Genomic DNA, 12169 nt, shown 5'->3' on the forward strand with positions numbered 1-12169 from the left:
TCAATTATAATTTTTTATTTCAGAACACCAATTGGCGTGCACGTGACGATCTGGACATGGACTTGGCTTTGCGCCCGCGCATGAATGCACCAGATGTTGTGCGCTCCGCTCTGGGGCATGGCGAGAAGATCTCAGAGAATACAATAGATAACTTGCTATTGGCGCCAAATAAGATTGTCATACCTGAGCGTTATATTCCGGAGAAGGTAAGAGATGCTTGCTTAAAAGATCTAAAATACTGAATTTTTTTTCCAGAAAAGCCAGGTGTTTACAAACATGCAATGATGAGTTATCCTAATGTCATTTAAAAGCATAGACAATTTTACGTAGTAGTTTCTTGCCGGTTTGCCGCACATTGCGTACAACTTTCAAAACAAATTTTTCGCTTTTTTGAAGCTCCAAGATAAATTTCCGTATCTCAAGACTTTTTCATGAATCAGTAAATGTAAACTAATACTTGTTCTGAAATATATTGAATGGCATTGAGAGGTAGGCTGCGAATCTTACAGTATTTTCCAATAAACCGAATGATTTTTTAAGCCACTCAAAGCTGGTTCAGTTTCAAAAAGCTTCTGTTGTACTCATATACAATTAGAAATTAAGTTTAGACGTAACCAGATACATATGCACTATGTAATGGATCCACCAAGACCATCTGATCAAATTTGACTCGGACTGGTCTCTTTAAACTGCGCGCGCAAACCCAAACCAATAATTTTTTGTTAGTTTTTGGTATCACGTTTTGTTTTATGTTCGTGTGAAGTTTGATACCACTTTCCAATTGGCGAAGCATTTAGTGAAGATTGTGAGGTCATCGAAAGCTTGTCTCATTCGAGTTCTTCATCCAACTATGGTAATGATGATAGCATCGAAAAAATTAAAGAAATTCGTTGTGTTGACAGCAGAGAATTCCAACATATTTTATGAATACCATTTTGGTTAAAGTTTTGGTTAATGCTTTGGATATGGAGCATCTCAATGCTAGGCTCGGTTTTTTGCAGAAACGAGGTCAATTAAAGGTCGCAAAAGAGAAGTAGCTAGATACATTTTACATATTATTTTATCAAACGCATTGTTTTTGGGGACAAGACATGAGTTTATGAATATGAAATCGAAATGGTCCAACGATATAATGAAAGGCGCTTCAAAATAGAGCCAAAACCGAAAAACCCGTCAAAAGGAATAAAATATAATGATTATAGCTGACTTTTTTGCCAAACATGAAATCTTGTGACTTTTTTCAGTTTTCGAAACTGAGAAAGCAGCTTCGTCGAACCCGATTAGAATGTATTGAAACCATTAAAAAAATTTGATCAGATTATTACGACGTTGCAATACTTGTGAACTTACTTGCTTTAAAAAGACTAAACAGCCATTAAAAGTATTATGTTATAAAAATATTTGCAAACATTAATCAAACGTAATAAATCAGATGATATTACCGTGGCATTAACGAATTACACAAATTGCAGACACCCGAGCTATCACCCGAAGAAAAGAAACGTCGCCAAGAAAAAGTCGAATCCATCAAGAAGATGTTAGCTGAGGCGCCCATAAGCACCGCAAACGTGAGTAGATGCAAACTTTGGATATTACAAAATGTAAATTAAAATTAAAATAATCTTTTCTTGTGCGCCAGGACACCACTGTCAGCTTGCCGCCGAGCAAAATCAATGCCGAAAAGAAGCAACGCGAGCATTTGTTGCAACTCAATCAGATATTGGCACAACAAGTCATGCAAATGAGCAAAATCGTAGCTGGTAAGTGCATAGTAAAGCGAAATTCAAATGAAAAAACGAGAATTTCAAGCAATTTCATGCGCTCATTTTACTTTAGCCACTTGTGGGTACATAAGTGAAAGTATTTCTTTTCGAATTTGGGTTTCTTCTATGTAATTGTTTGTGTAACTATTTGCGTTAACGGTAACTTTGTGTTGAAATTAACAAAAACAAAAAAAGAAAGAAAAAGTAAATAAAATTCAATTTTTGCTAGTTTCGATTATGCATTACTCAACTACTAACCAATTCGTAACTGTTCAAATGTTTTATTTATGTTTATGTTTGTTGTTTTTGTAAATGTATGCTTACTTTATTTACTAACATTAACATTATTACTAGTATGTTGGCTACTTTCTATTATGAACATATATATGATTTCATAAAAATTGCAAGCGTTCATTATGTGTTTGTTGTAAAGTCTCTCATAAACGAATTAAATTATATTAAAAAAAAATACTAAAAATTAAAAAAAAAAAATATTGAAATTGAAAGAAAAACCTTTTAAAATTGAAAATACAAATATTAAACCCAAAAAAATTTTTTATTAAAAAAATAGCATTCTCATATATCTTAAAAAACTTAACCGCTATATATGCTCTCGTTCTAATCTTGAAATCTGTATATTTTTTTCTTTTCCGAATTCTGATTTTCTAGATGATAATTGAATATCATTTACATGCATATCTACATATGTATATGAATAAACGTTTCGTCAATAACATAATCATAAAGCCAGAAAAATTTCTTTGAAAACTATAAACTATCTCACATAAATCAATCATGTCATCTATCAGCTCGGCATCCCATTTCATCATTTCGTTGGCCTTTGTAGCGCATCAACTCACCTCAGTAGTACACACGTACCAATACATATACATACCATATGTATTCGTATAACTTCGGCAATCACGCATCATATCAACCAGTAGTTCTCTCACAGCCATGCCCAAAAACACCAAAAGTACCAAAAATATTAAAGAAAGTTTTGTAAAATTGTAAATTATCAAACAATCACACACACATTGTATTATAACGTCCACTAGTTATATGAAGACCTAACCTCAACCTCACTAAATTATAAATCTAAATCACTTTATTTAAGCACATTCACCGTTACACATTCACCATGTTCATGATAAGCACACGCTCTCACTTTCACCTAAGAATTAATGCACTCCTATGTATATACATATATATTACATATTTACTTAGTATGTATCACTTCTATGAATAAAGCATAAGCATTTCACCTAAAAACCAAGTACTTAGTAATCATTTCAATCATTCCATTGTAGTCGCTAAGCCATCCAAGCATCTCAGCGTTCTCACTTTGCACCACAAACATTCGACCAAACCAAATTTCTTAAATTTTTAAATTCTTCTCGTATGTATATACTTTTGCTTTGATTCTTTGTTTCCTTTCTACTATTTTCTATAAAAAATATTGTAAAATGAGATTTGTAAAAAAGCTGTCTTTGAAAATTTTAGCGTGTTTTCAGTGTTCGTATATAAAGATTTATGTGTTCTGAGCGGTTTTACGTGTTCTTTCTTTCTCCGTGTAATTCCTTATGATCATGTGTGGATTTTTTACTATGTATAGTATGTTTCTACGATGTTTGATTCGTGTTTCACGCAGTACTCCATATTAATGTTATTATCAATGTTAACAAATATATACATTTTCTTCTTATTCTGTTTCTAATATCGACGTCAACTTCAAACCCGATCTACGGTGTCTCTTAGAACATATTAATGCGAGGTCTTACTTAGTTTCTAAATACAAAGAAATGTTAAGTCGGGGGTTCTGCAAAGTAAATTTTCTTAGCTTTATATAATATCCAATCACTTTTTCAATAATTCTTTGTTTAAAAACTTCCTTTTTAAGTAGTTTTTATACGATCTGTTGAATTCCATGTTTGAATGCAAAAATTATGGGATATTAATTTCAAAGTTATTTCTGTTATCAGCGAATTAGTTGTTATTTGTTGAAAAGGCGATTTCGGTTATTAAAAAAAAATACGAAAATTGTATACACATTTTAAGAATACATAGTACTTTTTTTAAGAAAAAAATGTAATAACTTTTGAGTTCCACGCGTACTTTGACGACGCTGAAAAACGTCCGCCACTACTGTAGTTATTCTTGAAGTCTTCGTTGATGGAACCTTAAAAAAAATACTCGACGAGGAGATTTTGTCGGTACAGTGATATACGCTCGATCGCAAAAATGGTGGCGATTATAAAGGCTGATCCATTTCGAGCTTCCCTATTTTTTCAAAGAATACACACAAAAACTTCAAATATATTGGGGAATGTTGATTCTCTGCATAGACTTGAGATGTTACATATTCACACAGAAAATACTCTAATGGTGAAATTATCTGGTCACCGAAGTATTCTCTCAATAAATACATTGCTTGATGATGTGTGGGAAGTAGCGCTGTTTTGTTGAAACCAAATGTCGCCGAGATCACGAATTTCAATTTCACGCATCAAAAAGTCAGTTATCATGGCGATAACGGTCACCACTGACGGTTATATTTTCACAGGCATCATGTTGGAAGAAATATGGAGCGATGATTCCACAGGACTTCACCACTGAACAAAATTTGCGAAGCGAAGCGGTTTGGGAAGATAGAGCGGCTTCTGTTCTTGCACAAGCTGTATTTTTGTACGCTTTCAATGTAATTGTTCTTGAAAAAGTTACCTATACTTTGATCATCCGTTATATAGGTATTTGGAGAGATAGTCAGTATTCTTTAAACAAAATTTTCATATACTCTTAAAAATATTTTCTTTCATGAAAATTGTTGCTTCACAATAACGACGGAACTTTGGTATAGTTAACCATCCACCACCAGCCGCCACTTTCTTTAAAGTAACTAAGATTAGTTGGGGTTTCAATGCTATATAGTTATACCTCCCAGTTAATAATTTTTGATAATTTTTGTGGAGTTATCTTGTAAAAAAAAGATATTCCATACAAGGACTTAATTTTGATAGATCATTTTGTATAACAGCTAGATGCTTTCTTCTCTGCCTTTAATGATTTAGACACCACTGGTGGTGGTGGTTATAGCCGAGTAAGTAATCTGATATCGACGGTTCTGACTGGTCCCGGGAGAAAATGGGAGAAAATTTCATATACGAAATTGCAGATAACGGACGGACGGGCATGGCAAAATTGACTCAGCTCCTAACGCCAACCATTTCTACGTCTACTTTTATACCGTATCCTAAGTAAGCCCTTATGGGTGTTCGAACTTATTGGCAAGTTTAATAAACCCTGTTTAGCGTATAAAATATCGATAAAAAAAGAGTTACAATTTAACGTTTGGTGATGGTGATGATAGGAGTAAAGTTAAACTTCTTGGTTCTCAGGCTTATTCTAAAATGCTTAAAATTGGGTAAAATTTTAGTTAGTAATTTTATTTCGTTAACATATCTTATTAAAAGTAAAAATTAAAAATAGTTATTAATTTATTGTATAGGAATAATGTTAGTTGTATTATATTGTTTGTATATTTTTATTTTTGATTTTTTTTACTACTTTAATTTTCATTTGTTTATGCAGTATTACTTCTTTACTTTTGGTATCTACTACTACTAAAACAAAAATAATATTCATATCTGGTAGTATTTTGTCACCTAAAATGCAAAGCAACATAACACCAAAAAATTGAAATGGATTTTTTTATTCCTTATGATTCACTACTTTATATTATATATATGTAGCATAAAATTTTCAGTTCCCTCTATCAGAAATATCCGATTTATAATCAATTTATAACTATTTTATAACCGTTTTATAACCAAAACTCAAATTTTGTCTCAATATCAGTGTTTTCTATTATATTATTTTTCCTTCGCATGTAAACTTATAAAAAGTGATGTTACGTTATTTTGCATTTTAGGTGACAATTTGTAAATAAGGGAGTAAGGTTAGAGGGTGGGGATCTATGGGTACCTATAACTGCTTCTAAAATGAATTTAGTTTGTATAAAATCAGTATTTGATATAATATAAAAAAGAAATTTGTTCAGAAATTTTCGAGCTCTGCGTAAACCCACATATCTACCCTAAACGTCAAAGCCTAACCTAAAATAATTTTCGTTAATTTTTTCTTTATTTATTGTTTATTATTTTACCATAATTTAGCGCCATTTTCTGTTTTTCTTTACTTTTAGGCAACCCAAATAGCCAAACCAATCTGAAATAGAGTGTTGTACGAAAGCGTTTGCCTAATTTTGTTGCGTGTGTATGCGTACTCGAATTTAAGAACGAAAATAATTTGCTAGTTCTTATAATATTCGTTTGCAAATATGTATTTTATAAGTTGGAAATCGCATTTCGTTGTGCATTTATTTATACTTACGAAAACCAATTTGTGCCTTGATTTTTGTTTTTTATTTAAAGACTTAAGTTACTTTTAACTTATTTTGTTTGACGACCAAGTCGCATAAATATATAATGTACATACATACAAATATACCTACATTAGTATATATACATAGCAAAAACCATAAACTCATACTCATACATACATACAAACGTAAGCGCCCCAAAAGAAAAATGATCGAGCTAACACTATATAACATTGAACCGACCATATCACATACAAATATTATATGCGCACACATACATACATATATACTGTTAAATATATATATTTAACATACACACACACACACACACACACACACACACACACATATACATATACATACGTATAGTGAAAGGAATGAGCGAAAATACAGCATAATTGCAAGTGCAGCCAGCAAAGCAACCGTAAGACCCGCGATTGCCGCTGAGAGATAAACGCATGCATATCTCGCAGAAACGTTTGCCTCAGTTACTAAACAAAAAAGCAACAACAATATACAAAAATACAGTATAATTAACTTACCAATACTAAAAGCAAGCCAATAAAACATATATTTAAACAACTACAAAATATAAGTACAACAACAAGAATTTTGATACGTACCAAAAAACAACAACAACTACAACTATTTATTACAACTACAATAAAAAATAAATTGTACAACATTTTCCACAACAACAACAACCAGTACAACAACAAGAACAACCACAGTGACATCAAAACGCACCCAAAAGGTTTGTATACAATTGCTCATTTACTACTATTTGCTAGCTGCTAACTGCTACTAAGTACTAAATACCATTTCTATTACCATTTTTGTAAGCTTTAAGTGTTTGAGTTTTGAATTGATTGTTTAGTTATGACTAGTGACTTTTGCTCGCATTTATATATTTCGAATATATTTGTTGTTTTTGTAGGCAATTTTCTAAAACAGAAAGCTTTTTTTTACATAATTGTATATAAATACTATATCTGATATTTACAATACGTTTACTTATAGAATTAAATATTTTTTTACATACCTTTAAAAAGTGTTTTTTAAGTTTAAACTGTTTTTGGAAAACTCAAAATTATTGCAAACTCACTCATTTAGCACAGAACAAGCACTTGTGTTTGCCACCATGCCATCAAAATGTAAGAACAAAGCAACAGCACTCGTGTTATGTCAGCATGTAGCGCACGCAGTGTTTACACAACTAGTTATGAATACCAGGTTGCTAACCGATTTGTTGTAGAGTTAGCTGAAATTGTTAAATAACATTTGCTGTTTGTACCGAAATTGATTTTGAAGTAGTTTAAAGAAAGGCTAAGTCTTTGGTGGGTAGTTTATGTGCCCAAAACTGTGTGAAGATAAATTATTTTACTGCGTGTGAAAAAATATAAATTTTTTGTCTACAAAGTTAGTTGTGAAACATGACTTAAGATACAGCGTATAGGATTAAATGTTGACAATAAACAGACACAGTGAAGTTTTACGGCTGTTGAGCACGCTTTATCTTTTCTTACGTATATTTATGTAGCTTAGCGCCGAAATATATGCTTAACTTTAAGTTTTTTGCCTGTAAGGTAAAGTAATTAAGTATTAGGTCGAAATAACACAATTCCAAAAATAATCAAACAAGTGACAACAATTTATTTTTTCATTAAGAAATCTAGGCCCTAGTGGATAGTCCTGAATGTGCATAAGAGGTTATATACACTTCCAAGTCCAAAGACACGATTTTTTCGAGAATGCAGTTGATTTATGAAAAAATTAAAAATGAAAAAATTGATTTTGAGCATTAAATTTACTTTGTTAATCGGCGATTAATTTTGCAAAGTTGTGTAACTTCGAAAAATCGTGCCCGGTGACACTTCTGCTTATACCTATTTCAAATCTAAATGCCAAAGATTTTTTATTACCATAAATATACGTATACAGTTAACTAACGAAGCACTAAAAAAATTTTGATTTTTGAAAAAAATCGTTTTTTTGTGAAAAATGTACAGTTCATAGTGGCTTAAAAAATCGACTTTATTTTCGAAAATCCTATTACATCGACCATTACCTAACAAATATAACTAAGAAATTGGTGTGGAAATTTTAAGCGCCACAGTTTCAAATTTCTCTGAACGACTCTGTATAAAGCCTAAGTGTATATAGCCCTGAAAAGATAGTCCCAGAGCCAATCCAGCTAAGCTTCGAGAAGAGCAGATCTACTTATAATTTTCGAAGCATAATTTTGAATATATGCACATTCGATATAAAACATAAGAGCAATAAAATCGATTTTGTTTTAAATTTCCAAGTGGATGTAGCCCTGAAAAGTAGTCCCAGAGCTAATCAGTTTGATTCGAGCTTCGGATGTCAAACATTTTTAGACATAAGAAAAAAAATTTATTGCACTTGAGTGATAGTCGAAACATTTCAATTGTTTTTCGAATATCTAACTATAAAGTGCTGGTTAAGTTTACAATTGAAAATATAAACAAAAAGGTTGCCACTGTGGCTAAGTATTAAAATCGGGTTACATAACCTTTTCAATATTATTTCAAAAATACAACTATAAAGGCAAATTATTCCAACATAAATTGTGATAAAAAGGTACCCTGTTTTTCAAAAATTAAAATTTAGATTAGTTCGTTGATCATACCTGTATTCCTAAATAGCAACAAAACTGCTTAATTTTTAGATTTGAAATAATTATAGGCAGAAAAATCATAAACCAATGTCTCATCAGCAGTTATAATGCTTTCCACGAATGTGGAATTTTTTGACGAGTCGAGCAAATACGTATTTCATACCCAAAATATTCACCAACATAATTCGACCGGACTCACGAGAGATGACGAGCTCTCTTGCCATCTCTCTAACGCTCACATGACGATTTTCAAGGACCGTATCCTTCACTTTTTTAATAGTTTCATCAGTTGAAGAGGTCGAACGAGACATATCATCAACGATCTCTCCACCGTCTTTGAAGGCTTTGTACCACTCGATGGCTTGTGTTTTTGACTAAACTATACCACCGTAAGGATTTTACAGCACTCGCAATGATTCCACAAACGAAATTTAGTTAGAAATACAAAATTGGAGACAAATTCTTTGTTCGATATTTTTATCCATTGTGCCGACTTAAGTTGACATAAAATTTCACTTGTTGTCCACACAAATTCCTTTTGACGCATTTTTATCTTTGAGCCGAAATGTATGCTTATAATTTTTACCGTTTTGTAAGTAACCAATATTTATTAGAACCACGGCACAAATCTGAAAATATGAGAAATGGTCATCCAATTAACTTTTAGTACAAAAAGTTATGATAAATTTTTACGTTAATTTTTTTCAGTTAGAAAAATCAGCAACTAAATACGCTGTGTACTTATAGTAAATACCCTTTTTAGGTATTAAAAATTGTATAATTTGTTGATAGTCCAATGAAATAATTTTACAATGAAAGAAAGTTAAATTTTTTTAAAATATAGTAGAGGGCAAACTGAAATTTTTCTCTTAACATTTTGAAAGATAAAATACTTATTACAAAAATATTACTTTTAGAATAAAATACCCAAATACTAACTCATTTGTAAGTGCCAAAGTCAGTAAAAAGATATAAAAATATTAAATACAAATGACAACTTTGTATTTACTCGTAAGTATGGACAGCAGCCTTTTCTTTCTCCCATTACCAAGAACCTTCTGCCACATTTACTGATATAAATAAAGTAATTAATTTTCCCTTGCCGATTTTCATTTGTTAACAGAAAAAGCCATGGCCAAGGTGCACAATGACGAAGGCGTTGACGACGACGATGACGACGCATCACCAACTGGTCGTGATGAGCGAAGTTCCGAATCACCAAGCGAACCACTGCCGATCTATCAACAACGCGATAATTACTTTAGTTGAATTTCCGAAGCACAAACTAAAAATAACACAAACAACAATAACATTAAGCACTAATAACAACTACATAAAAAAATAATTGAATGATAAGCAGCCGAGAAAGGCAGACCACTGCACGCATACACACATACACATAAAAAGTACTAATGAATACTATTTTATTAAATAAAAAAATATTAAAAACAAAAAATTCAAATAGTCAGTAAATGAAAGCACCAAAAACAAGATGATGTACACTAAACTACAACAAAAGCAACAAACGCTAAGATAACTACAATTAATGGCGAGAAAACAATAAGCTACCAACACTTAAATACAAAACCGTTGCATTTATCTTACAACCAAATAACTACAAATTATAAAAAAAAATACAAAAACAATTTCATGTGACAACAAAAAGTTGAAAATGTTAAAAGTTTACGAAGCGGCCGGTGTTGCGCCTGAAAGATGGCTAAGTCAATATTGTTAGTTAATTAATCGAGTTATTTGAGCTCATAATGTATACAAAAACAACAACAAAAATTAATGTATGTGTATGATAAAAAAATCTTTGAAGTTATTGTTGCCCGTTTGTTGTGTGTTAAAAGTGACTAACTAAAGAATTAACAATTTTAAGCGAAACTAAATGTGTAAAAGAGCCGCAAACCTTTGAAAACTATTTAAAATAAACTAAATTATTTTTGTTTTTGCTTAGCTGCAAAACTTAAACGACTGAATTGTAAAGAAAATTTAAAAGACTTTAAGAACAATTAACTAAAAATATCACAACTACCATAAATATCACAAAGAGTTTGAAAATACAAGAACAAAGCAAGCGCCACTAATTGACAAACTGCAAAATGGCGCACATAAGCACACGAACACACACATATATGAATATATGCATGGAACTGTAAACTAGATGCATATAACTGTAAATGTATGCATAATTTGAGAGGCAGCGCGGAGTCCAGCAACGGCGCTTGAGTAAAGGCGGTTTGGCATGCATATTTTAAGGAAAACATTAATAGTGCATAAATTTGTTGCATTTGCTGAAAACAAAAAAATATTTGTTGTATTTGCTGAAAAAAAAATCAGAAAATCAATTTTTTTTTTATTTTTTGCTTTCGAAGCAAAAGTTGCTGCGATTTGTTCAATTAAAAAAAATGGAATTAGCACAGGAATTATTAACGAATTAGGCCACATATCAAAATTAAAATGAAACAAAAAAATAAATTAAATTAGCTGAATTTATGCTATATTTGTCTATGTATATAAATATGGAAATATGACTGTAGTAGAAATTCGAAAGACACACACACATACAAATTGAATTTGAAAAATGCAAGTAAAACTAAAAAATTGTGAAAATAAATAAAAAATTTGAAAAAATAAAAAATTAAAAAAAAAATAAAAATTGTATGTAAATTACTATATACATGTATATAATGTATTTGTTGCACTGCATGCATGCGTTATACTGTTATACCGGCAGTGTGGCAGTGTTGCGCCAACAATATTGTTGAAGTCCTTGTTGAAAAGCAGAAAAAATCAGAAAAATTAAATTAAATTATTAAAAACTAAATAAACTATATACACATATATACATACAATTATATATAATTACAAAAACTAAATTAATAATGATAATATTTTGACAAATATGACAAAAAAAAACTATAAAAAAAAGTAATTAAATTTTAATTTACAAGCAACTGCTGAATATACTTGTAATTATATGAAACTGTGTGCAATTAAGAGCAAAAACAAATGCATTTATAATTCAATATCCATTTTGTCAACCGTTTGCGCCTGCAGGTAGTCAACAAAAAACATTAGCCTTAAATAATTTGAACATATTGTTCTATAAAGTTGATTGATGTTGCTACATAAATTTATAACTGACAACTACAACAACAAACTAACTCATGTCTCATAGTGTGAAACGAATTGAAGTGAAAAGCATTAGTTTTGAAGACCTAACATTTTGTTGTTTTTCTTTCCACAAAAAAAGACAAGGAGACAATGAATATTATACAGAGTTTTAAAAGAAGATTTCTAAATCTGCTGATACAAGCACTCATAAAGCATATATGTTCTCGTTCAAGCCAACTACTTAAAAAATTGTAATAAATAAACAGA

General features: G+C 30.9%; 1 protein-coding gene across 1 annotated transcript in view; it reads left to right on the forward strand.

Annotated features, from left to right (window-relative positions):
- The window catches only part of LOC108977483 (serine-rich adhesin for platelets), a 53096-nt gene extending 41685 nt beyond the window's left edge, over positions 1 to 11411 (forward strand). Inside the window, exons 9-12 of the mRNA XM_018947183.1 lie at positions 24 to 206; positions 1473 to 1568; positions 1640 to 1760; positions 9906 to 11411. Coding sequence (XP_018802728.1) covers positions 24 to 206; positions 1473 to 1568; positions 1640 to 1760; positions 9906 to 10051 — 546 coding nt within the window. The 3' untranslated portion in view covers positions 10052 to 11411. The remainder of the gene's footprint in view (positions 1 to 23; positions 207 to 1472; positions 1569 to 1639; positions 1761 to 9905) is intronic.
- Positions 11412 to 12169: the final 758 nt, after the last annotated feature.

This window comes from Bactrocera latifrons, unplaced genomic scaffold, assembly GCF_001853355.1.
Source record: "Bactrocera latifrons isolate USDA-ARS-PBARC rearing strain unplaced genomic scaffold, ASM185335v1 scaffold_90, whole genome shotgun sequence".
NCBI classification, from domain to species: Eukaryota; Metazoa; Arthropoda; class Insecta; order Diptera; family Tephritidae; genus Bactrocera; species Bactrocera latifrons.